Source organism: Hippopotamus amphibius, chromosome 2 (genome assembly GCF_030028045.1).
Source record: "Hippopotamus amphibius kiboko isolate mHipAmp2 chromosome 2, mHipAmp2.hap2, whole genome shotgun sequence".
NCBI classification, from domain to species: domain Eukaryota; kingdom Metazoa; phylum Chordata; class Mammalia; order Artiodactyla; family Hippopotamidae; genus Hippopotamus; species Hippopotamus amphibius.
In genome coordinates this window covers 112,975,757-113,000,873 of record NC_080187.1, presented here as the reverse complement: position 1 = coordinate 113,000,873, position 25,117 = coordinate 112,975,757, and the positions used below count along the sequence as shown (strand labels likewise).

General features: G+C 39.8%; 1 protein-coding gene and 1 pseudogene across 1 annotated transcript in view; one reads left to right on the top strand and one right to left on the bottom strand.

The window, feature by feature from the left end:
• Positions 1–25,117, bottom strand: part of SHC3 (SHC adaptor protein 3) — a 174,480-nt gene that overhangs the window by 28,685 nt on the left and 120,678 nt on the right. Inside the window, exons 8-11 of the mRNA XM_057723384.1 lie at positions 18,949–19,099; positions 17,879–17,966; positions 14,586–14,744; positions 10,679–10,974 (exon numbers count right to left, since the gene is read on the bottom strand). Of these exons, the coding sequence (XP_057579367.1) occupies positions 10,679–10,974; positions 14,586–14,744; positions 17,879–17,966; positions 18,949–19,099 (694 nt within the window). The remainder of the gene's footprint in view (positions 1–10,678; positions 10,975–14,585; positions 14,745–17,878; positions 17,967–18,948; positions 19,100–25,117) is intronic.
• Positions 21,484–23,222, top strand: LOC130845739 (tigger transposable element-derived protein 1-like; annotated as a pseudogene).

Genomic DNA, 25,117 nt, shown 5'->3' with positions numbered 1-25,117 from the left:
TGGAACACTTGTATACTGTTGGTAGAAATATAAAATGGTGCAGCCACTGTGGAAAACAGTATGATGGTTTCTCAGAAAAATATTAAAAATGAATTACCACATGATCCAGTAAATCTACTTCTGTATATATACTAAAAAAATTGAAAGCAGGGTCTAGAAAAGGTATTTGCACACCAAGTTTCATAGCAGCATTTTTAACATAGCTAAAACATGGAAGGAATCCAAGTGTTCATCAACTGATGAATAGATAAGTAAAATGTGATATATACATACAATGGAATATTATTTAGCCCTAAAAAGAAAGGAATTATTACATATGCTACAATGTGAAGGAAACTTGAGGGCATTATGCTAAGTGAAGTAAACCAGTTACAAAGAAACAAATACTGTATGATTCTACTTATATGAGGTACTTAGAGTAGTCAAAATTATAGATACAGAAAGTAAAATAGTGGATGCCAGGGGCTGGGGGGTGGGAATGGGGAATTACTGTTTAATGGGCATAAAGTTTCAGTTTTGCAGATGAGAAGAATTCTGTGGGTGGATGGTGGTGATAGTTGCATAACTATATGAACATACTTAATATCACTGAACTGTACACTCAAAAATGGTTACGATGGTAAATTTTGTATTATATATATATTTTACCACAATAAGAAGAAATGAAGAGGGGGAAAAAAGAAAAGGAAGAAAAAAAGTGGGCAAAGGATCTGAACAGACATTTCTCCAAAGAAGATACAAAAATGGCCAATAAGCACATGAAAAGATTCTCAACATCAAAAGTCATCAAGAAAAATGCACATCAAAACCACAGTAGTATACCACCTTACATCCACTAGGATGGCTAGAATCAAAAAATCACATAATCACAAGTGTTCGTGATGACACAGAAATTGGAACCCTTATACACTGCTGGTTAGAATGTAAAATGGTACAGCTGCTCTGGAAAACTATCTTGCATTTCATCAAGTGACTAATTATAAAGTTACTGTTTGACCTAGCAATTCCATTCCCAAATATATATCCAAGATAAATGAAATATATGTCCACACAGGGCCTTGCATGTAATGTTTATGGCTGCATTATTCACAATAGTCAAGTGCTCATCAACAGACTAATCATAAATAAAATGTGGTATGTCCATAAATGGAATATTATTCAACCATAAAAAGGAACAAAGTATTGACACAGGTTACAGCATAGATAAACCTTTAAAAAATCATGTTAAGTGAAAGAAGTTAGTCACAAAAGTGCACACATTATATGATTCTATTCATATGAAAGTCCAGAATGGGATAATCTATAGAGACAGAAAATAGCTGAGGGGTTCCTAAGGCTGGACGATGGGAGAATAGGGGGTGATAGCTAAATGGTACAGTATAAAAATGTTCCAAAATGGACTGTGATGACTGATGCACATATCTGTGAATATACTAAAAACAACGGAATTGTACACTTTAAATGGGTATTATGTAAATTATGTCCCAATAAACTGTTTTTAAAGATCTCTATGTCTACCAGTTCATAGAAAATACAGGAGACAGCAAACAAGTTAAATAAAGCCACAGGGAAGCAAGGACCCAAATCATAACAAGCAATATTCTACAGACAAACGTCTAGTTCCTTAAACAAAGCAAGGTGTGGAGGGAAACAGAAAGAAAGATGCAACCAAGCAAGAGTCTTAAGAGACATAATGAAATGCACAATGTGGACCGTCTATGGATTCTGATTCCAACAAATTTACTCTAAAAAGAACATCTTTGAGATAAACAGGAAGACTTGAGTATGTTCAGTAATTATTTTTGGTTTGTTTGGCTATAACAATGATATGTTGTTATTATTGTTTTGCTGCTGTTGTTGTTTTAATGTCCTTATTGGTAGAGATGCGTGCTAAAGTTACAGGAGGCCCAGGATCTGCTGTGAAGTACTTTGAAAAGTTCCTCCTTCCCCTTCCTTTCCTCTCCTTTTCCTTCCTAAAGGAACAGTCAGTCCAAAAGCCAAGAAGACAGGTGTCTGTGCTGTGGGGGTCGTGTAGCCACAATGGCCCAAAGTAGCATCCTGGAGTGGGGGCAGAATGGGAGTGCCTACCAGCTGGATGGATGATTGGATGCATGGGTGGGTGGATGGATGGTTGGATGGATGGATGGATGGACGGACAGACTGGCACAGGGTGTCAGAGGCATCCATGCCAGGGAGAAGGTTGGGCAGCCCAGTATGGAGGTCAGAGCAAACGAGGGGGAGGGCATGTATGTAAGAGGGTAGAGTGACGTGAGCATCTGAGCATAAACAGGGTGAGGAGGAAATCCACGTGGGGAACAATGGTTGGGCAGAGGAGTCAAAGTCCAGGCTGGGTGAGGAAGGTTTCTATGCAGGGGAGGGGCAGCAGCCGTGACGGGAGACATATCACATACAAGGGAGTTCATCAAATAGGTAAAAATGTTGAGAATAATGGGAGTCAGGTTTCTCACTGTTGGAGAGGGGAGTTATAAATGTAGAAAAGGAAAAGAGTAAAATGAACCCTGTGGTAGCAGCTTGGAATTGAAAGAATTGTTGTGAACTCATGGTTTCCAATATATAGAGATAGATATAGGACTAGACACAGAAATAAATAATTCTGTCCATGTAGAGGCCCTGGGAGCAGTAATACCCCATCACCAATGAGCACACGCAGTGCCCAGATCTTGGTGTCTGAAGGGACCAGGCCAGGGTTCCTGTGGGGTGATTGCAGGACCAGGCCAAGTGGAAGAAAAGCCTCTTCTATCACTTTACATCAGAAGGAAGAAGATGCTGAAAGTTAAGAACATGTCAAAAGGACACAGAAGCCAGCTTGAAGGAGCATCGAAATAAGTACAGTAACTAACTGTAGCCCGTTGAATAAAATAGGAAACCATGAATCCACACTAACAAAAATGAATACATGAATAGGTTGAAAATGTGATCAGAAAGAGTGTATTTGTGTAGTTTCAAAGTACCTCCCCCCAAATATTAATTCAAGGGAAAGGACAGCCTGCCATGGGGAAGCCCACCAACACCTCCATGAAGCTGTCCAGGTGAACACTCGCCTGCAGTCAGCATTTCCCCAGCAGGATGTGGCAACACAGGCAGCAGTGTTTCTGCAATAGTTTGGCTAAGATGTGAAACCTGACCCCAATAAAGAGGAAACATCAGATGAACTCACATCGAGAACTGTTCCAGGTTGAAGGAGGCTAAATAGACATCACCACTAAATGCAACACATGATTCTGAACTGCATCCTTCAGGATAAAGGACAAACTTGGGGTAATAAAAGGGCTCTGGAGGATGAGGTGGGGGTGAGGCACCAGGATAAAGGCCTGATTTGGGTTCTTTTTTGTTTATTTGGTTTGGTTTGGTTTGGTTTGGTTTGGTTTGGTTTGGTTTGGTTTGGTTTGGTTTTGGTTGTTATTGTTTTTGTTTTTTTAATAGCTACACCTTTTTTTTTTTTTTTTGGCTGCATTGGGTCTTCGTTGCTTTGCAGGCTTTCTCTAGTTGCAGCAAATGGGCTTCTCAGTGCAGTGGCTTCTCTTGTTGTGGGGCATGGGCTCTAGGCATGCAGGCTTTGGTAGTTGTGGCACGTGGGCTCAGTAGTTGTGGCTCTCGGGCTTAGTTGCTCTGTGGCATGTGGGATCTTCCCGGACCAGGGGTCAAACCCATGTGCCCTGCATTAGCAGGTGGATTCTTAACCACTGGGCCACAAGGGAAGTCCCCTGATTTGGGTTCTGTACCATAATTAGGCAGGAGAATCGTTTGAAGGAACCCACTCTCAAGAACTCTCAAAGGTGATGGAATACTTCAGCAATTTACTCTCAAATAATTCCAAAGAAAAAAGTTTTCTGTACTATGCTTCCAAAAGATACTCCAAAGAAATGGTGTGTGATACAGGTAAATCCAGATTGGAACGATATGGTCATTTTTGCAGCCAATAATAGGTACATGGGAGTTCATTAGACCATTTTCTTTACTCATGTGTGTTAAAGGAAAAAGGAAAGGCACTGCTGGCAGGATACAGACAAAGGAAGAAGGGGGAGGAAAGAAAGGGCCTGCAGGGTTCCCATTCCCCATGAGGCAGGGAAGGGAGTCCTGAAACACTGGTTCTAACACTGATGGAATCAGAGAGAAGCTTGGTGGATTTTAAGGCACAAAAACAACCACTAGAAAAACTAAAACACTTGTCAAAAAATGAAAGAAGTAGCAAAAATGAAGTAAGGAGTTTTCACAGGGAACATCAAGAAATGATGTCTTGAAATATTAAATCGATGCATCAAGCACTTTTCAGAGAACTTTAAAGAGGATCTGCTGGCAGGGCTTGTCTCTCAGAATCAGGAGTGGGGTGAAAAGGAGGAAGGGGTCCTATTATTCTTCATTAAAGCCTTTCTGTAGTATCTTATTTGTTTATATTTTGGGGGTGTTGCTTTGATAGAAAGTTAAAAGACATATTGCTGAGATGGACTTATCGGTAAGGCACTGTTCATGCTTCCTTAAATTTCTCCCCCTCTCTTGGGGTCAGGTGAGGACTAATGGAACATGAGATGAGTGATGTGTATCACTTCCCCAGTGAGGCCATTGAGAGCTGCTGCACTTCCTCCATGCCTCTCTTCTCCATGGTGACAAGGTAGACCCGGGAGATGGATGTGCCTGCATCCCTGAGCCATCCAGGCAAAGACCAGGGAGTCCAGGGAGCCCCCCACCCCCCCCACACACACAGGCTTGAGTGGGAGTGGAAGCTCTGCTGGATTAAACCACATTTAACCAGAATCCACCTCTTATTTGTTACAGCAGCACAGCCTAGACTGACTGGTATAAAGGGAATTTTAAAACAACAAGGCTTTATTAAGTGGAGGGGTGGGGGGAAGGGGGCTTTTTATTTTCTTAATTACCCTGAGAAGAAAATAAAAACCTAATAAATGCGAATATGGAACGGTTGCCATGGTTTGGTGACGTTAGGAATGCAGTGAATGTGGAATGGTTGTCATGGTTTGGTGATGTTAGGAATGCAAAAGCCCCTGTACATGCTCTCAAATGTGCCATAACCTGAGACTACATGAATGAAGCCCACGGAACCCCCAGCCATATGTAGCAGCAGCTTGTTCAAGTGCAAGAACGATGCCCAGCTCACTTTGTTGGCCCTTCAAGGCCAAAGTGATGAATCAATGATCAATGACTCAGGGAATAATTTTAGACACAGAGGGCTGACTAAATGTTTCTGAAAGACATTGAAAAGAAAATAAAGTGCACCAGCCTCCATATCTGAGGCTGATCCTACAGACCCACTCGCCCACCTCTTTCCTGCAGCTATTTTCTAGGGTCGGTAGCCTCAGTGCCTCCCCAGGAGCTCAGAGGCCCTGCCACAGCCCTCCTCGTCACCCACCTTCCCAGCACCCCCCAGGCACCCTCTTCTTGAACAATCAGCGCATGGTGGGAAGGCACATAGGTTGGTATACTCTGGAGTAAATTTAGACGCAGAACTGTTTTGCATCCTTATTTCTCTGAGTAATCTGTTCTGCCAAGTTTCCCCCTTTATAGTTAGGGACCAACTAATTACCATGAAAATCAGATGAATAAATATTGAAGAGAATGTGTTCATTGTCTATTTTGGTGTCCTCACAGCAAGGAAGCGACATTACATTTTTAATTAAGTCTTTCATTTCCATTTTCTTTTTCAGCTAAAGCTGTCCTCTATAGGATCAATTAAGCTAGATAATCAGATCCAACCAAAAGGCCCCCAAAAGAATAGTTATTAGTAGGTGTGATTTATACATTTCCCCAATCACACTGCGAATTTCTCCTCCAAAATTAAAGCTGTATAGACAGCACAGCTTGGGGTGTTCGGGGCTTGCTCAGACACCTGGTCTAACTTCATCTCCTCCTTATCTTCTACATTATCTTGATACTGGTTCATGAATGTATAATATATTAGTAGTAGTATATATCTTCTTGGTTTTTGTTTGTTTTTATTTTTTTAAAAACTTTGAGATATAATTGACATACAATAGACTGCATATATTTAGTATATATCTTTTTGTAAATCATCCTTTTGTCTGTAAGCACTAAGTGAACAAAAAAAGTAATCATCTTTGGTCTATAAAGGGGTATAATTTAGCTGAATTTTAACTTTAAAAATATATATAAAATTTTCAGCCAAAATATTTATATTCTCATAGGATTGCTTAGGTATTTTCTTTCCTATTTTCCTTTAGATAGCTGTAACTAATTCAATTGGCAGCCATTGCAGATGGAAAGAATTCTGGACTGAGTCTATGTAGAAAATCTTATTTGTGACCCCCATGTCACCTGAAAAAGCCTGAGGTTGATTTATGTGTTCAGTTGTCTAGTGCTTATTGAACATCTACTATGTGGCAGGCACTATTCTAGATAGTGGGAAATACTGCAGTGGACAATTCTGCTACCCTCACGGAGACTATAGTCTAATGGGGGAAAGCAAGTAATAAACAAATTAGCAAATAAATGAGTGCTTGTTTGTGATAAGTGCTTAAGGGTAAGAATAAATCAGGGTAAAGAAATAGGGGGTATCTAGGGGATTCTATTTGAGGTAAAATGGTGGGAGAAGTCTCCTCTGATCTGGAGTAAACCTAGATCATTGTAAGAGATAAGTATAACTGCATAACCTTGACACCCAAACCAGGTGAGCACACACAAGCGAAGGAAGCAAAGATGAAGACAGATACCTCTTATGAAAGCAGCACCTGAAAAAATCCTAAAGGAAATATTAGGATTCCAAATCCATAATTACCATGTCAAGACCAAGCAGGGTTTATGCCAGATTGCAACACCAGAAAAATCTACCCGTGTAATTCCCCACATGAATGGACTTTAGGAAAAGAATCATGATATTATCTCATTTGATAAAGTTCAATACCTATACATGATAAAAGTAATTGGGTAATTAATTTGTATCAATATGTTAATAAAAGCAGAGATTATCCTTTTAACTGGTTCATGGACATATCCCAGGTGCCAAAAACAATGCCTAGATTAATAGTCATTCAGTACACATTTGTTGAGTGGATGAATGAATGAATGAATGCATGAAGTTTTCTTGGTTGATAAGGACATCTACCAAAAGCTTACCTCATTCTAAAGGGAACAAAGCCTCCAACACTCCCTTTCAGGTTGGAACCTGAACAAGGGTGCCCTCTCCTGGCCAATGATCAAAGGTGCCCTCTAAGGTCTGGGATTGGAAGGCAAGTGAAAAAACTGTCAGTGTTTGCAATGGCATGACCACTGGTCTAGTAAAACCACCACAATCAGCAAAATTCCCAGGCTCAACATCACACTACTTTCCTCTCCCTGCAGCAATAACTACTGAGAAAAAGTAATCAAAAAGAGTAGCATAGACATATATATACTACCAACTGCAAAATAGATAGCTAGTGGAAAGTTGATGTATAACAAAGGGAGATCAACTCGATGATCGGTGATGCCTTGGAGGGCCAGGACAGGGAGGGTGGGAGGGAGTCACAGAAGGGAGGGAATATGGGGATGTGTGTATAAATACAGCTGATTCACTTTGGTGTACCTCAAAAGCTGGTACAAGAGTGTAAAGCAATTATATTCCAATAAAGAGTTTAAAAAAATAATAATAATAACATACCACTTACGGCTTCCCTGGTGGTGCAGTGGTTAAGAATCCAACTGCCAATGCAGGGGACAGGGTTCGATCCCTGGGCCAGGAAGATACCACATGCCACAGAGCAACTAAGCCTGTGCACCACAACTATTGAGACTGCACTCTGAAGCCTGTGAGCCACAACTACTGAAGCCCTCACACCTGGATCCTGTGCTGCACAACAAGAGAAGCCACCGCAATAAGAAGCCTGTGCACCACAACAAGGAGTAGCCCCTGCTCACCGCAACTAGAGAAAGCCCAGCAACAAAGACCCAATGCAGCCAATAAATAATTTTAAAAAATTGAAAAAAAAAAAAACATACCACTTACAATAGGAACTAAAACTAGACACCCTGGGAAGCAACCTAATAAAGGAAACAGAAGAACATTCTGGAGAGAATTTTAAAATTCTAACAAAAGACATTTTAAAACTAAATAAGTGGAGACATGCCATGTTAATGGAGGTGATGATTTAATATAGAAAAATGTCAGCTCTCCCCAAATTAACCTATAAATTCAGTACACATCCTATCAAAACAGCAGCATATATTTTTGGTGACTTGATAAACTGAATCTAAAATCAGAACAAAGAATAAAGGTCTGAGGATAGCTAAGACAATTTATAAAAAGGAGACAAAAGGAAGGACTCACAGCACCAGATATTAAGACAGTTTAAAGCCGTAATGACTAAAGCAGTATGGAACTTGCATGAGGAACAGACAGTCAAATCAACAGAACAGAACTGAGAGTCCAGAAACAGACCCATGACACAGAGACTTAGTGTGTAATAGAAGGATCATCACTGCCACACAGAAAAGATGAATTATTTGGTAAATAGTGACTGGAGAATTGGCTCACTACCTGGTGATTTTTAAATTGTTGGGTCCTATCTTATATCATCTTCAAAAGTAACTTCAGTTAGAATTGAAAGGTAAATGTGAAAGATAAAACAATAAAGCTAATAGGAGAAAATATAGAAGAATACAGTATATCTGTGTTTTGTAGGTGAGAAATCTTGTAAAACTCAAAACTATAAACCATAAAGAGGAAAATTGATGGATTCAGCTACATTCCCCAAAAAAAGACTCTTATTTGATGAAGAATGTCACAGACAAAAGTATCTAATAGGTGAAGAAGTGGGGGGTACATACGGAGATTCTATGGCTGGAATAAATTCAAGAAAACCCAATAAGAAGATTAAGAGAGAAACATGGGAGGAAGATAGGAACATAAAATTTATGGAGAAACCTAAGTGCAAAGAACTGCACAGCAAACAATGAGGCATCACTTTACTCCCCACCCCCACCAGATCAGCAGAACCAGAGAGAGAAGGGGCAGATGCGGGACCCTCACACTCTGCTGTGGGCACATCGGCAGCCTAGCCACTCTGGGAGCAGATGCAACCCCCAGTGACATTAAATGTATGTATATCCTGTGATCAAAAACTCCACTCCTAGGATATGCCCCAGAGACACTGTCCCAGGTGCAGGAGAAACAGGCATGAGGTTTGCAGCACCTAAGATTTTTCGGTGCTTCACAAGAGAGCTCAGGAAGTGATATGCAGACCATGTATCCACTGAGCCCCAGATGGCCCACCCAAGTAACAATTCAGTATTCGGAAGGCACCACTGACAGATCTCAAAAACATGCATCGAAGGGAAAAAGAAATGATTTGTGGAGTAATAGCATGTTTGCAAATTGCTAAAACACACAAACAAAATATGTGTTTTCTCTGGTAGGCATATATGTAAAAAAAAAAATCTACACAACTAAAGAAGGTGAATTTGAAGGATATAGTTACATTCATGGGGAGTGGCTGCCCAGGTGGAGAGCGGAAGAGAAAGTGCAGAGATCTAGGGAGCTGAGGTGTGCAGGCAACTCAGTCTAGACACCTGAGGCAACAAATCTCAGGTAACACCACCTCCTTCCCCAAATACACCACAGTTAAATTGCGTCCAAGCCCAATTGAAGACTCTTCATCCCTACCTGTCAATCAAAAAATTCAATATCCTTCCTAGAGAACAGACGTGTGATTTCCAAGAGGGATAGGGGAGGAAAGGATTGGAAGTTTGGGATTAGCAGAAGCAAACTATTATATATAGGATGGATAAACAGCAGAGTTGTACTGTATACCACAGGGAACTGTATTCAATATCCTGTGATTAAACCATATGAAAAATAACATGAAAAAGAACATATACGCATACCTGAGTCACTTTGATGTACAGCAGAAATTAATACAATACTGTAAATCAACTGTACTTCAATAATTTTTTTTTTAAATGCAATGTTCTTAACCACTGTTGAGATAACCCTACCTGCTGCTTTGTTTTCACTAGTTAAAAGATTTTAAACCACAATCCTGGAATTTACTCAATGGTTAGGTTAATGTAACTACATTTATTAAACTTAGTACTTCTCAGACTGTGCCAGGGTGAAGTCAAGTTTATTTATTGACTGGAAGATGGGATATTCAGTCAACCCCGCAGGATTGTTTGGACACGACCGTACTGCCAAGAAGAGCCACACTCACTGTCACGAGGCATTACTTCTCTGGGTGGAAAAGCAAGAGACTAGTTAATAGGGAGCTTACTTACCGCTTCATCACATTTTACGCCTGCAAATAAAAACCCGTGATTCAACTTGCAGAGACATTTGAGGTAAATATTAAAAGCCCAGAAGCCCTGTACTACTTTGCCCACTATGAACATATTTGGAAAGAAAACTTTCTCAGTTTTCGTATTTATTTTAAAGAACACGAGAATTAAGGCTTTCAACCTGGGCCCTGTTTCCAAGTTTTATAACTTGCACAGGGGGCCCTGACCATGGGCTCTTGTAGCCCGGCTCTGGCCGGAAAGCATAAGTCCTCTGGATCTGGTTTCCAGGGTCCCAGAGGAGTGACCGTCAGGACTCAGCAGGCATATGTAGGTAGAGGAGGGAAAGTGGTCCCCAGTGCAGTGACCCCCCCCCCCCCCGGGTGAGACTATTAGGGGGAGGCTGGCCAGTGCAGGCCACATTCCTCCCTGTGCTCACCGTGCCTTCTGGGTCCACGAGCAACAGGTGCTTGGCCTGGCCATTGTGCATGCCAGTGAGGACGAAGGAGCCCGGGTTGGTGGTGCTCTTCCTGACCAAGAAGTCTCCATCTCTCTTCAGCAGACCCTCTGCCTCCTTCCTGCTCATCTCCCCTTGGTACCAAGGCTCTGCTTTCAGCTCTTCCAGCATCTTAGCATCTGGGGGTCTGGGTGAGATGGGGCTGATGCACTCCACAGAGGCTGCCTTGCTCAACACAGGCCCCAAGGACTGGTTCTTGAGAGCATCTTCAAAAGGTTCTGCCAACAACATTTGCCAGCAACACATCAATCCCAAGGAGAACAAATGATAAACAGTACAATGTGAGCGCTGGAAATGCAAAGGCAACTTCTACCAGAAAAAAAAAGAAGTAGAGAAAAATGACTGACTGGTAATATAACAAGATTCATCATAACAAGCATTTGAAAGCAGAGCCCGAATCTTGGCATGACTCTTTCTGATGAGTCTGCTTTCCCAAGACAGCTGGGCATTGTGTCTCGTGCCAAACATTCAAGCACACCCTTGTCTCACTGTTAGAATGACTTCATTTTTGCACTCTACAAGAGTCCATGCATATTACATGCCATCTACTTTCTCTGGAACATTGGCTAGCCTCTTCAACAAATGTGTTCTCTTCTGAAGAAAAACCTGCCAATACCAAAGAAAATACACAAAGGAAAAGACAAGTTGCACAGATTTGATTGCGTGCAAAACTGAAACCCAGCCTGACAAATGTTTCTTTCAAAATTTTTGTATTAGGTGAATTTTTAAAAGAGAAGAAAACTGACATTTATTGGTCCCTTTTGTGTGACTTGCTCCAGGCTAGGATCTCTACCTCCCCTTGACCTTCACTTGGTTCCCTGCAGAAAAAGGCTCTTGTGTGACTGTTTGAGATTGAGCTTGACTTCATGCCCTTCCAAACACACTTCTCACTGCAGGGCATGGCTCTAACAGCAGCAATTACCAGCGGTAAGAGAAGTCGCCAGGCACGTCTAATTAAATCTCAATGTTGGATTTTCAAACAAGGTGATATGTACAACACCACTCTGGAAAATGCACATAGTGCTACACAAGTGTAAGGTGTTGTGATGATTACAAGGGTGAGTCAAAAATTATCTGCCCTCCAGTTATATTAAAACTTCTGTTGACTGCACTGTCTTATCAGCACTTTCCATTCAAGGCTACTGTCTCCCCAGTCACTGCTGTGCAGATGTGAACGTGTTACATCAGTTCATTTGTAACTGCAGTGCGAGCAAAAATGGATGCCTCACTTGTGATTTTCACAAAGAAGAGCAGCGTGCAGGGATTCGGTTTTTGTGGTCTGAGGGTGTGCACGTCCACACGCTTCTGCCCACACTGTCGACACTATGCAAAAACTTCATTTTGAGGTGTTAAAGCATCCTCCCTATAGTCCTGATCTCACTCCATCAGACATTCACCCATTTGGTCCCCTGAAAGCAGCCCTACGAGGACCAAGACTCACTTCTGATGAAGTGAAGACAGAGGCGCATTTGTGGTTCACAGTTCAGCCTAGAACATTTTTTAATGAGGGAATACAAAAGCTTGTAGACAGATGGACAAAGTGTATTGAAAAGCAAGGAGATTATGTCAAAAAATGATGTATTTGTCTTCTCTAAAGGTTAACTAAAACAAATTCTACAGCCAGAGTGCGGATAATTTTTGACTCACCCTCCTATTTAGGACCACACTGCCAACCTGGTGCAATGCAAGCACCGCAAGAACAGGAATAGTTCTCTCCTGGGCACAGCTACATGCCCAGAGTCCAACATTGTGCCTGGGACACAGTTTGTACCCATAAATATTCAGTGACTGCTGTAAAATCTGACCAGCTTGTTAAATGTTAGTAGAGAATGGGCAGAAGTGAAGTAAATAAATAAAAACAAAACAAAATCATTTGGACACATGTTAAATCACTTACAGATTTGGGGCAAAAAATGGTTAAAACTATGGACTATAATTATGATTGTAGATTTTCTCTTTTTATTCTATTTTTTTCCCTGACTACCTGGAGTGGTTAAAAGTGTGTACTCTGTTCCTGTACCATCACCATCATTACCCCCATCACCATCACCACAAGGTCATCACCACCATCATAATCCCCATCACCTCAGCCCCACCACTATCAACACCATCATCTCCATCACTATCCACACCATCATCACCATTACCATCACCACACTCCTCAGCATCACCACCACCATCACTACCTTTACCATCACTGTCAGCACCACTACCACCATCATTATTTAGCAGTAGTGATTCAAGATATACACAGAGTGCTAGGTCTATTTTTCCACACTTTTCAATAGATACTAGCCTCTCCAGGGCTCTTTCTACTTTCTGTTTCCCCTTCTCTAGTTTTGGGAGTAAAAATTGATGGATGAGAAAAGGGAGGTTCTGGCTTTAATCTTTCCCATCTCAAACCCCAGCCTAATCTAACTCTCTTCAGGCTCTGGGCCCAAGAGTCACTGGTAAATGGACCAAATTAAACAGTTGAAAATTGTCTGACCATAAACACAACTACTAAACTGAAGTTGGGAGATATTGTTACAGGTGGAGCAGAGGCTCGAAGAGCTATCATTTTGCTCTGCATTTTGCAAAGTTGCTTCATACCTCCTAGGCTATTTCCACATATTTTTTTTTAAATGAAGAGATTGAATTAGATGATTCTACAGTTCTTCTGGCTCTGGCAATTTTTTAAGTCAGAATGGGAGTCCAGTGTCCCATTCTGGGGAAGGATAGACTTTTGTTGTCATGGTGCAGCCTATTCATAAAAACACTCAACCCTGTCCTCACCCACACACAGTACCAAGTGTTGAACCAGCGGTAAAGTTACCAGACCTCTAGGGTTCTCTGTCTCTTCCTCTGTAAAATAATAATGATAATATCTACCCATAGGACTATTGCAAAAATTAAGTAAAATAATAAGCACCTAGACACTTGGTAGAAACTCACTAAATGCTAATCTCCTCTCCCTTCCTCTTCAGCCTGTAAAATTTTCAAGGAAATTGAAAAAGAAATTTGGGGATGTAAAGCTGTTTGTGAGCTTGGAAAGTCCTTAACAGCAATTTACACTTTCATTAATCAGTTCACAGATGATTTATTTTTCCTAATCTATATGACAAACAAAGGCCCATGGTACATGTCACACTGTAGTGCCATCAACAGTAGTTTGGGGTCACTCTTCTTATCCCGTTTTATTTTTCATCAGAGCACTTGTCACTACCTGTAACACATGGTGGTTATTTAAACTCCAGCAGAGTAGGAATTTTGTCTATTTTGTTTTCCTCTATATCCCCAATAAGTAGAATAGTATTTGACACATGGTAGGTGTTCAGTGGAGAGGAGGAAGGAGAGAGAGAAAGAGAAAAAGTGAGAGGGAAAATGAGTGCATGCAGGCAAACAAGAGGGTACATTAGAATTTCTTACTTATATGTTAGTCTTGTTCAACAGACTAACAGGGGCCAAGCCATTTCATCTTGGCATCCTTAAAACTGATACAGTATTTGGCACACAATACCCAATTAATAACTAAGTGAAGAAATAAATGAATGCATTTATTCATGTATATCATTTGTTTCAATACAATCTTCAAGAGCAAAGTCAATTATGAAAAGAAGGGGGAGTTGCTTTGCCTCTGGACTACAGAGAAGGCTGTAATCCCAAAGCAGGAGTTGGCCAAGTTCAAAGCCTTGAAAAGTCCAGTCATAACCTAGAAAAGTACCACTAATCAGCATCATTAACCAAAAACCCACTAGAGGAAAATTCAGTAGTTGCACAGGTTTCAAACAAAAGACAATGTAAGAAACAGCCTCCCAAGAGAAAAAGACAAAGGAAAATGGAAACCCACTCATGTCAAAGAGGTCTTTCCGTGGGCTGCTCTCGGCACTGCTGCCTGCAGCTGGCCCGCTCTGCAGTGGGATGCGCTGGGTGTTGACATAGGTGGGGGCTTCTCCCATAGGGGCCACATGAGATTTCCCTTCTGGCATGCTGTAGATGTCCAAGGACCCTGCAACAAGAAAACAGCCCTCTTTTCTCTTCTGATCGTATCACTATTCATGTTAAGCTACCCAGTGTTTCACAGAAAATTTCCTTTAGCCCATTCATAAGAAAATCCTTCTTTCAGATGCCCATCTGTTAAATCTCCTCTGTGACCCTTTCACACCCTGTTGTACTCCACTGGTATGCTTTTCACTCCTTCCTGTCAAAATGGGACCTGCCAGCCCAGGATGATGGACATCGCGAAGGTGAGGAGACTTACCAAGACCCTAGGACCCTCTGACCCAGGCTGGGGGGAGCAGCGGGGGCCACACCTGCTATAGAAGCTGGCTCGGCCTCCTCATCCACTTTACAAAGGACTGAGATCAAAATAACTGAGCAGAAGAACAACGAGCCTTATTTTCATTGCTCTTTTTTTGTGTAGGTGAATGCTTCGTATGTTAACTCCATTAGAAATGCAATGCAGCTGCTGTGACCCCATTTTATAAAGTTCCTTCCTAATGAATTGAGGTACCTTCCTTATAAAACAGAGTCAAGCTTGTGCCTTCATGGGACTTCCCAACTGGACCAAGACTCTGTCAAGGCTGGGCCAGCGTGTCCCTGCTGTTGTTGCCTGAAGTGAATGAAGGGTGCTGCCCTGCTCTAGTCACTATCTGATTCTTTGTATGGGATCTCTGTTTCTAACACGCTTCCACAGATGCTCTCAAGATTGCCTTGGGCCTGGAGAGAGGTCACCTTTCTAGGTGGTGGGGGGTGGAAGTTGGCTCAATCCAGCTGGCAAGCGTGGGCTCAGGGCTTTTGGAGAAGCTTTATCTAGAGCCCATTGAAGGACTTTTGGCAGCACCACTGTCTCTGGCCTGTAAACATGAGAAGGCAAGTGTCCTGTGGAAATCCCTTCTCTGGGGAGCATCTCTACAAAGTCCTGAGCTGTGTCTACTCCTCTCCCTGGACGTGGTTTCTATGTTACACTGGTCATTTCTGTGCTACGAGCTCTGGCTTAATGATGATACGTCTGTATGAACTGCAGAGAACTCAGTCTGTAAAAAGAACTTTACAAACTAATTTTTAAAAGTGAATAAATTGCTGACCACGGCCCTTTCCCACTTCAGATGATTGCGGGTGCTGAGTCAGGGGCAGGGAGACATCCTCCCTGGTGGTGGTACCCACAGTTCAATTTTTATTTAGGGGAAATGGCTGCTAGCAGGTTAATAAAGGACATTCTTATTTGTTCTGTGGACAAGATATTTATTGCTTTCAAATAAGAACTTGAAATGTATTGAGAATTATGAGTCTCAAGTTCCAGGTCAAGAACTTGTGTAAGACTCATTTTTGCCCTGGCGAATCTCTTATATTGTCTGTTCTTGATCTGGCTGGAATAACTTGAATACAAAAAAAGACCTCATTTTCAAATAAACCTGAAAAATTTTTCAATAGAGGAAATATCTAATGTAAGTAACGTATCTCCTTTAGTCTTTAGCAGTTATTATATGTCTATGTACACGATCATTGTACTGTACAATGCTTTTTAAATGTATATAAAACAAAGATGAAACATGTAAAAAAAAGTGCCTCTGGCAAAGTTAGAACTTTAATTTGCTATTTACATCGTATTCTGGGGTAGAGCCATGTGGTTTACTGCCTGGGCAGCATGGATGGGTCATCTTTCAGCTGGGGCAGGCAAGACATGAAATTCTCTCACGACGGGGAAATTTTAAAAAGATATTGTCTTGTTCCTGTTCTTAGAAGGAATGCTTTCAGTTTTTCACCATTGAGAATGATGTTGGTTTTTGGTTTGTCAGATACGGCTTTTATTATGAGGAGGTAGTTTCCTTCTATGCCCACTCTCTGGAGAGTTTTTATCATAAATGGATGCTGAATTCTGTCCAAAGCTTTTTCTGCATCTATTATTATACGGTTTTTATCCTTGTTTGTTAATATGATATATCACATTGATTGGTTTGCGTATATTGAGAGTGGGAAGCTGCTGCATAGCACAGGGAGATCAACTCGATGATGGGTGATGACTTTAGGGAGGGCTGGGATAGGGAGGGTGGGAGGGAGTCGCAGGAAGGAGGGGATATGGGGATGTATGCATAAATACAGCTGACTCACTTTGTTGTACAGCAGAAACTGGCACAACAGTGTAAAGCAATTATACTCCAATAAAGAACTTTAAAAAAAAGATATTGTCAATTACTTGCTGGCACAAATGGCAATAATGAAGGGAAAAGCCTTCATGTTAAACCAACAAGTGGTTAAATTTATATACATAGAAGCGTACATTGGGTCTTAACCCACCGTCACTCCATCTCCTTGGGGCCCTGTACAGTTTGTAGTGCCCTGGAGCTATTGAAAGTTATAGAAATGTTTGAGCAGGGGAAACGTTTAAAAGTAAAAGAAGCTTTTAAAATGTATGTATACATATACACACACATATATATGTATGTGTAGGAATAACTGTCTAGAGAATAGAGACTTAAGTTAGCAGCTAGTTTAAACTGAATGGTCCTTAAGTAGTCATATTATTTTTAATGTGGGCTGTAGGTGCACGCTAATAGGTTTGAGAAGAGGTAGAAGTGTCCTCTCAAAGGACCTAAGGCCTGTGCCATCTCTGCCAAAGGCCAGTGTCACTCACTCTTCCTGAGCTGACCCTGGAGAGGGGAGGCGGGGTGAGGCAAGGAAGGGAAAGCTACAAGCTACTCTTAGGAGCCATGGGGGTTCAGTCCTGCTGAGGAACTTAGGGAAAGCACAAAGCACACCCCAGAGTCTCCCAAACCAGCCCTGTTTGAAATGGGTGGAGGTTCCCCTGGGGAGGTGAATTCCTCAGCCCCTGGACCGGCAAGCCCTCCTGCCAGAGAAAGGCCCTAGGAGAACAGTCTCAGGGTGCAGAACAAGAAGCAATGGGGGAGGGGGCAGTGCTGATCCTGGTACAGGGGTGGAATCCTCTCACGTGTGCCCTCAGACATGCCTGACAGCCATTATTTCTATTTCTATGATCTGGTCGGGAATCTGCAGCCCCACCCACGGCAAGTGTTTCCAGTGGGCCACTCTACCACTCCACAGGAGAGGGACTACCCACTAGGGAGCACATCACTTTTGAAAAATACTTTTGATGTTTCTTGTCCACCTCACCTTGCCTCTCACCTTGCCTGACAGGTGTTTGCTGCCAGTCTTCGCCAAACGGGTCTCCTAAGTGTCTCCCCTGGTAGTAAGTTTGCTCTTTTCCTGCAAACTATAGACATATGTAAATACACAAAGTGGAAAAGTCATCCTTTTCTTGTTTCTGCACCTTTAAAAGCCATAGGACAGCAGAAGGGAGTTCAATGGCCAATGGACTGCATACCTATTACAACCAATTTTCCCTTCATGCCTCTCAGTTGGCATTAAGATTTGGGAAATAAATTAGTGTAGGTGTTAGAAAGCGGCTGCATCTCATCAAAACTACAAATGCCCCCTGTTTTCATTACCTCCCACCCCTTCCCTAAGTGTGACCATAAATCGAGCTCTTTTACAAGTAGCCACATCACTCAACATGACCAAAACTAGATTTCAGTTAAAGATTATCTATGTGTCAGAACATAATTCCCACCCAGCACATACACCCATAATCATTTACATCTTGGCAAGTCCACCTCACCAATTCCTTCTGAGTGTTAGAGCTATTGACACTTGGTTTCAATGTTATTTGCCACTTTCATTGGTGTCATTGTCATTCACATAAGGTAGGTAATATCAAAAAATTCCCTATAACAAAGAGATATCATGGAGATACTGTAACTCTAGAAAGCAAATGCCTTGCTAGAATTTTGAGTTAGAGGGAAAATCAGGGAAATGAGTGAAATAGAAAAACTCAAAAAAATCTCATGTTAAAGGCTTATATCCACTCTCTTTTCAAGAGAACCCAAAGCATCCCAGGCCTTTTAAAAGTCTTGAACTCTCTCTTTGCCTCATTAAGTTCACAGCATAGTGGGATTTGTCATAGGATAAAGAGGGAACTCCCAGACTTGTAACTCAGGAATCACAATATTGCTCCAAGGCATTTGACTAAGCCTTGTGATGTTAAAACAAAAAGCTTCCCCTAGTTATCTGCTTTGTGAAATTCAAGGGGAAAAATTTGTAAGTTTTTCTGTCTGGACCTGAAAATAGATTTGAAGAAAGCAAAAGGAAATAAAGTTCAGTTAGCCACCATCCATGGAAAAAGGAATAAGACTCACCTGCGCTGTGTCAGGACCGTGGGGTCTGGTTTTCAGTCGAGCATCAACAAACCCCCCTGGAGGAGGTGTCTTGCTTGGAATGCTGTTATAGTATGGGTGGTCTGAGCCATCACCCTCCTCTTCAGTCCATGGCTCATCTAGACTCTGCATTCTGTTAAAAGAGGATTTTCAAGGACTTTAGTCAAAAGTTGAACTTGCAGTCAAAACTAAAAAATCTTATGTTAGTAACTGTTGCCCCGGAAAGCAGAGTTTAGTCACTGCCCCTTCAACCATCTAGGTCTCAAGCATATTTAAAAAAGCAGATGAGTGGTTTGACCAAATATCTCTGCCTTATTCACAGTTTTACCCTTTAGAAAATTCTGGTTATATTTGAAACAGGAAAGAACTCCTTTTCTAAAATTACATTTTAATAAGGAAAGACATAATTTATATGTAAGGATAACCAGCTTTTCAAGGCATAGACACACATTTTAGTACATCATGAAATTTACCCAAAGCAAAGTTAACTTTAAAATGGAGATTTAGTGACGTCAGGGAAAATGGCAGAGTAAGGACCTCTGAAAATTCTCTCCTCTGTAATAGCAACAAGAAAGCCAGCAAAAATTTTCATAATCAACTTTTTCATTACTCTGGAAATTAACCAGAAGCTTGTAGCAACCTAAAGTGTGTTTATTAATCAAACAAACAAACAAACAAACACAAACAGCTGTCAGAATGACAGTTTTGTTGCATTTTAACTTGCTTTATTGCCATCTTCATGTAGTCTTAAAGTCACACAGCCACAGTGAAAACCAGCTCCCTGATATTCATGGGAAAGGGCAAAACAGCACTGAGGCTCCTTCAAAGACCTATTCCCAGAGAGCTGGCATTATGATGTTTCTGCTCACTCTCTAGAATACTCCACTCCCAAGGTTGTCTTTATTTCACCTGATTCAGAGCTTGCCCAGGGAAAACAGCTTCTTCCCCAGGGTCATTTGTCAAAAACAATTAAAGGCAACTGTTTAACACTGTGGCTCCCTGAAACAGTAGAAAACATTTGGGGTAAAGAGCAAGGTAATCAAAAAGTCTAAAAGAAAAGCTTGAAAATAATAAGCTTTGACACAATTCTAGGAATCTAGAAGACTACATGTGTACATAGGGCTGTTTTCATGTCCAGGGTTTTATGCCTACTCAGAAAAGATGTAAAAAAGCTCTAGTTCTCACCTGTGACTGACTTTGAAGCTTTGCACAAGCAGGAAGTGAAAGCTAAAGCAGACTAAAACTGCCTAGCCAAGTGTTGAAGGAGTGGCCAAACACAGACACAGAGTCCCTCAGCAAAAACTGGGAGACTTAGTGCTTTAGACATTTAAGGAAATCTTGCTTTGATCATTGACTGTCTAATAAGTGAATTGAGCTGAGTTGTCAGTGGCCATATATGATGAAAAATACAGATTTTACTAAGTTAGTTTAGAAAAGCCATTAAAATAAACAACCACAACAAATTCTGAGGAGGGTAGAAATCAGATTTCCAGAGTCATCACACTATATTATTTATTTTTTTTTATATATTTCCACTAATGTACTTTTTTTTAGTTTTTTTTTTTTAAAGTTCTTTATTGGAGTATAATTTATTTACACTGTTGTGCCAGTTTTTGCTGTACAACAAAGTAAATCAGCTGTATTTATACACATATAAAATTTCCAATTTCAACAAAAAATTATGAAATAAAAAAAAAGATTTGATTCATACACAAGAAAAAAAAAAAGCAATGAATAGAAACTGTCCCTGAGGAAACTCAGGTTTTAGACTAACTAGACAAAGACTTTAAATTAGCTACTTTAAACATATTCTGAGACCTAAAGGAAACAAAAAAATTAAACATGACAATGTTGTCTCACCAAATGGGGAATAACAAAGAGATACACACCTACACACCTCATAATCAAACTGATTAAAGCCAAAGAGAAAGAATCATGAAGGTAGCAAGAGAGAAGCAGCTTATCATGCACAAAGGATCCTCAATAATATTAGCAGTTGCTTTCTTATCAGAACCAATGGAGGCCAGAAGGCAGTGAGATGTCACATTCCAAGTACCAAAAGAAAAAGACTATCTACCAATAACTCTATATAGGTATACTTTTATTGTCTTATTGTGCTTCACTTCATTGCATTTCACAGATTTCACAATTTGCATTTTTCACAAATTGAAGGTTTGTAGCAACCCTGCATTGAACAAGTTTTCAGTGTTATTTTTCCAACAGCATTTGCTCACTTCATGTCTCTGTGTCACATTTTGGTACTTTTCACAATATTTCAAACTTTTTCATTATTATTATATTTGTTATGGTGATCTGTGATCAGTGATCTCTGATGTTACTACTGTAATTGTTTTGGGGTGTCACAAACTGCATCCATATAAGATGGCAAACAATCAATAAATGTGTGTTCTGACTGTTCCATCAACTAACTATTCCCCCATCTTTATCCCTCTTCTCTGGCCTCCTTATTCCCTGAGACACAACAACATTGAAATTAGGCCTATTAATAACCCTACAATGGACTCTAAGTGTTCAAATGAAAGGAAGAGTCATATATCTCTCACTTTAAATCAAAAGCTAGTAAAGATTAAGCTTAGGGAGGAAAGCATGTCAAAAGCTGAGACAGGGCAACAGCTAGGCTTCTTGTGCCAAACAGCCAAGTCGTGAATGCAAAGGAAACATTCTTGAAGGAAATTAAAAGTGCTGCTCCGATGAACACATGAATGATAAGAAAGTGAAACAGCCTTATTGCTGATATGGAGAAAGTTTTAGTGGTCTGGATAGAAGATAAAACCAATCACAACATTATCTTAAGCCAAAGCCTAATCCAGACGAAGGCTCTAACTCTCTTCAATTCTATGAAGGCTAAGAGAGATGAGGAAGCTGCAGAAAAAAAAAACTTGAATCTAGCGGAGGTTGGTTCATGAGGCTTAAGGAAAGAAACCATTTCCATGACATCAAAGAGCAAAGTAAAGCAGCAAGTGCTGATGTAGAAGCTGTAGCAAGTTATCCAAAAGATTTAGCTAAGATAATTAATGAAGGTGGCTACACTAAACAACAGACTTTCAATGTAGATAAAACAGCCTCATATTGGAAGAAGAGTCCATCAAGGAATTTCATAGCTAGAGAGAAGTCAATGCCTGGCTTTAAATCTTCAAAAGACAGACTGACGCTCTTGTTAGGGGCTAATGCAGCTGCTGACTTTAAGTTGAAGCCAGTGCTCATTTACCATTCTGAAAATTCTAGGGCCCTTAAGAATTATGCTAAATCTACTCTGCCTATGCTCTACAAATGCAACAACAAAGCCTGGATGTCAGCACATCTGTTTACAGCATGGTTTACTGAATATTTCAAGCCCACAATTGAGGCCTACTGCTTGGAAAAAAAAAGATTCATTTCAAAATATTACTACTCATTGACAATGCATCTAGTCTCCCAAGAGCTCCAATTGAAATGTCAGTGAGATTAATGTTGTTTTCATACCTGCTAACAGAACATCCATTCTGCAGCCCATGGATCAAGGAGTCATTTCAATTTCAAATCGTATTATTTAAGAAATGTATTTCATAAGGCTGTAGCTGCCATAGATAGTTATTCCTCTGATTGATCTGAGCAAAGTCAATTGAAAACCTTCTGGAAAGGATTGTCTATTCTAGATGTCATCAAAAACACTCATGATTCATGGAAAGAGATAAAATCATCACCATTAATAGGAGTTTGGAAGAAGTTAATTTCAACCTTCTAGAATGACTTTGAGGGGTTCAAGATATCAGTTGAGGAAGCAACTGCAGTTATGGTGGAAAAGTAAAGAGAACTAGAATTACACATGGAGTCTGAAGGTGAGACTGAATTGCTGTAATGTTATGATAAAACTTTAATGGATGAGGAGCTGTGTCTTAGGGTTGAGCAAAGAGAGTGATTTCTTGAGATGGAATCTATTCTTGGTGAGGATGCTGTGAAGATTGTTGCAATGACAGCAAAGGGTTAGAATGTTACATAAAATTTTGTTGATAAAGCAGTGGCAGGGTTTGAGAGGAGTGACTCCAAATCTGAAGGGAAATGCTATCAAATAGCACTGCATGCTACAGAGAAATTATTCATGAAAGGAAGAGTCAATCGGTATGGCAAAATTCATTGTTGTCTTGTTTTAAGAATTTGTCACAGTCACCCCCAACCTTCAGCAACCATCATCCCTGATCAGTAGGCAACCATCAATATTGAGGCAAGACCCTCTACCAGCAAAAAGATTACAACTCACTCAGATGATGGTTAGCAGTTTTTAGCAATAAATTATTTTTAATTAAGGTGTGTACATTATTTTTTAGACATAATAGTATTGCACACTTAATAGATTACTATATAGTGTAAACATAACTCTTCAATGCACTAGGAAACCAAAAATTTGTGTGACCTGTTTTATTGTGATATTCACTTTATTGCAGTGGTCTGGAACCAAACCCTCAATATCTCTGAGGTAAGCCTGTAGCCAGAAAAACTATCCTTCAAAATGAATCAAAAGTTAAGACAGTACCAGATAAATAAAAACCCAGAAAATTCATCACTAACAAATCTGCTATGCAAAAATATATTAAAGGAAATACTTCAGGCTAAAATGAAAGCCACTAAACAATAATTTGTGTCAACATGAAAAAACAGAGGATAATGGTAAAGTTAAATACATAAGTAAATATTGAAACAGTATAAATGTAGTTTTTGTCCATTACTCTTTTCCTCTCCTCTCTGACTTAAAAAACAACTGAATAAAGTGTTGATGAGTGTTGATGAGCATTCAGTGTATAAATATGGAATCTTCATATCATGATAGCACAATGGAAGATGAAAAAATAAAGCCACAAAGGAGCAAAGTTTTTGTATACTATTTTGTACACAATTAACTTGGTGTTAATATGAACTAAATTGTTACAAATTAAGATGATAGTTGTAATCCCCAGGACAACCACTAAGAATATAACTTTAAAAAGATAATAAAATAAAAGGTAAAGAAAAGATTGCACTTAAAAATATTTATTTGACACCAAAGAAAACAGTTATGGAGAAACAAAGGGACAAAAAATGACATAACACAATGGAAAAAAAATAGCAAAATGTCAGGTAAAATCCTACTTTATCAGCAATTACATTAAATGTAAATACATTGAACACTCCAATTAAAAAACAAAGATTAAAAAAAAAAGATTGGCAGAATGGATTTTTAAGAAAACATGATCTGACTATATGCTTCCTACAAGAGATACATTTTGGATTTAAAGACATTTTTAGATATAAAACACATATTTTAGAGTTAAAACACATTTTAAAGATTTAGGTTGAAAGTAAAAGAATGTAAAAAGGTATTTCATGCAAACAGTAATCAAAAGAGAGTTTGGTAGCTTTACTAATATCAGACAAAATAGACTTCAAGGCAAATATTTTTACTAGAGACAAAGAAAGAAATTTTATAATGATAAAAGAACAACCAATCAAGAAGATACAATAATTATAAACCTATATGTATCTCACAACAGATGCTAAAATATATGAAGCAAAATCTCACAGAATCAAAGGGAGAAATAGTGCAATAGTAATAGTTGAAGACATCAATACCCACTTTCAATAATGGATAGAACAACCAGAGAGAATATTGGGAAATAGGAAATTGAACACTATACATCAACTAGACTTAACAGACATCTATAGAACACTTCATTCAATAACAGAATATAAATTTTTCTTGAGTGCACATGTAACCTTCTCCAGGACAGACCATATGTTAAGCCGCAAAATAAGACTCAAAATTTTTAAAAGATTAAAATCATACAACATATGTTTTCAGACTATAATGCAGTCAAAGTAGAAATCAATACTAGGAAGAAATTTGGGAAATTCTCAAATATGAATAAATTAAACAGCACATGCCTAAAGAACAAATGGATCAAAAAAACAAATCACAGGGAAATTGGAAGAAATTTTCAAATGAATGAAAACAAAAACAACATACCAATACTTATGGGCTGAACATAAAGCAGTGCTTAGAGGGAAATTTATGAGCTGTAAGTGCCTATATGATAAAAGATAACCTCAAATCAATAATCTGACCTTCTACTTTAATAACCTAGAAAATAAGAGCTAAACCCAAAGCAAGCAGAAAGGA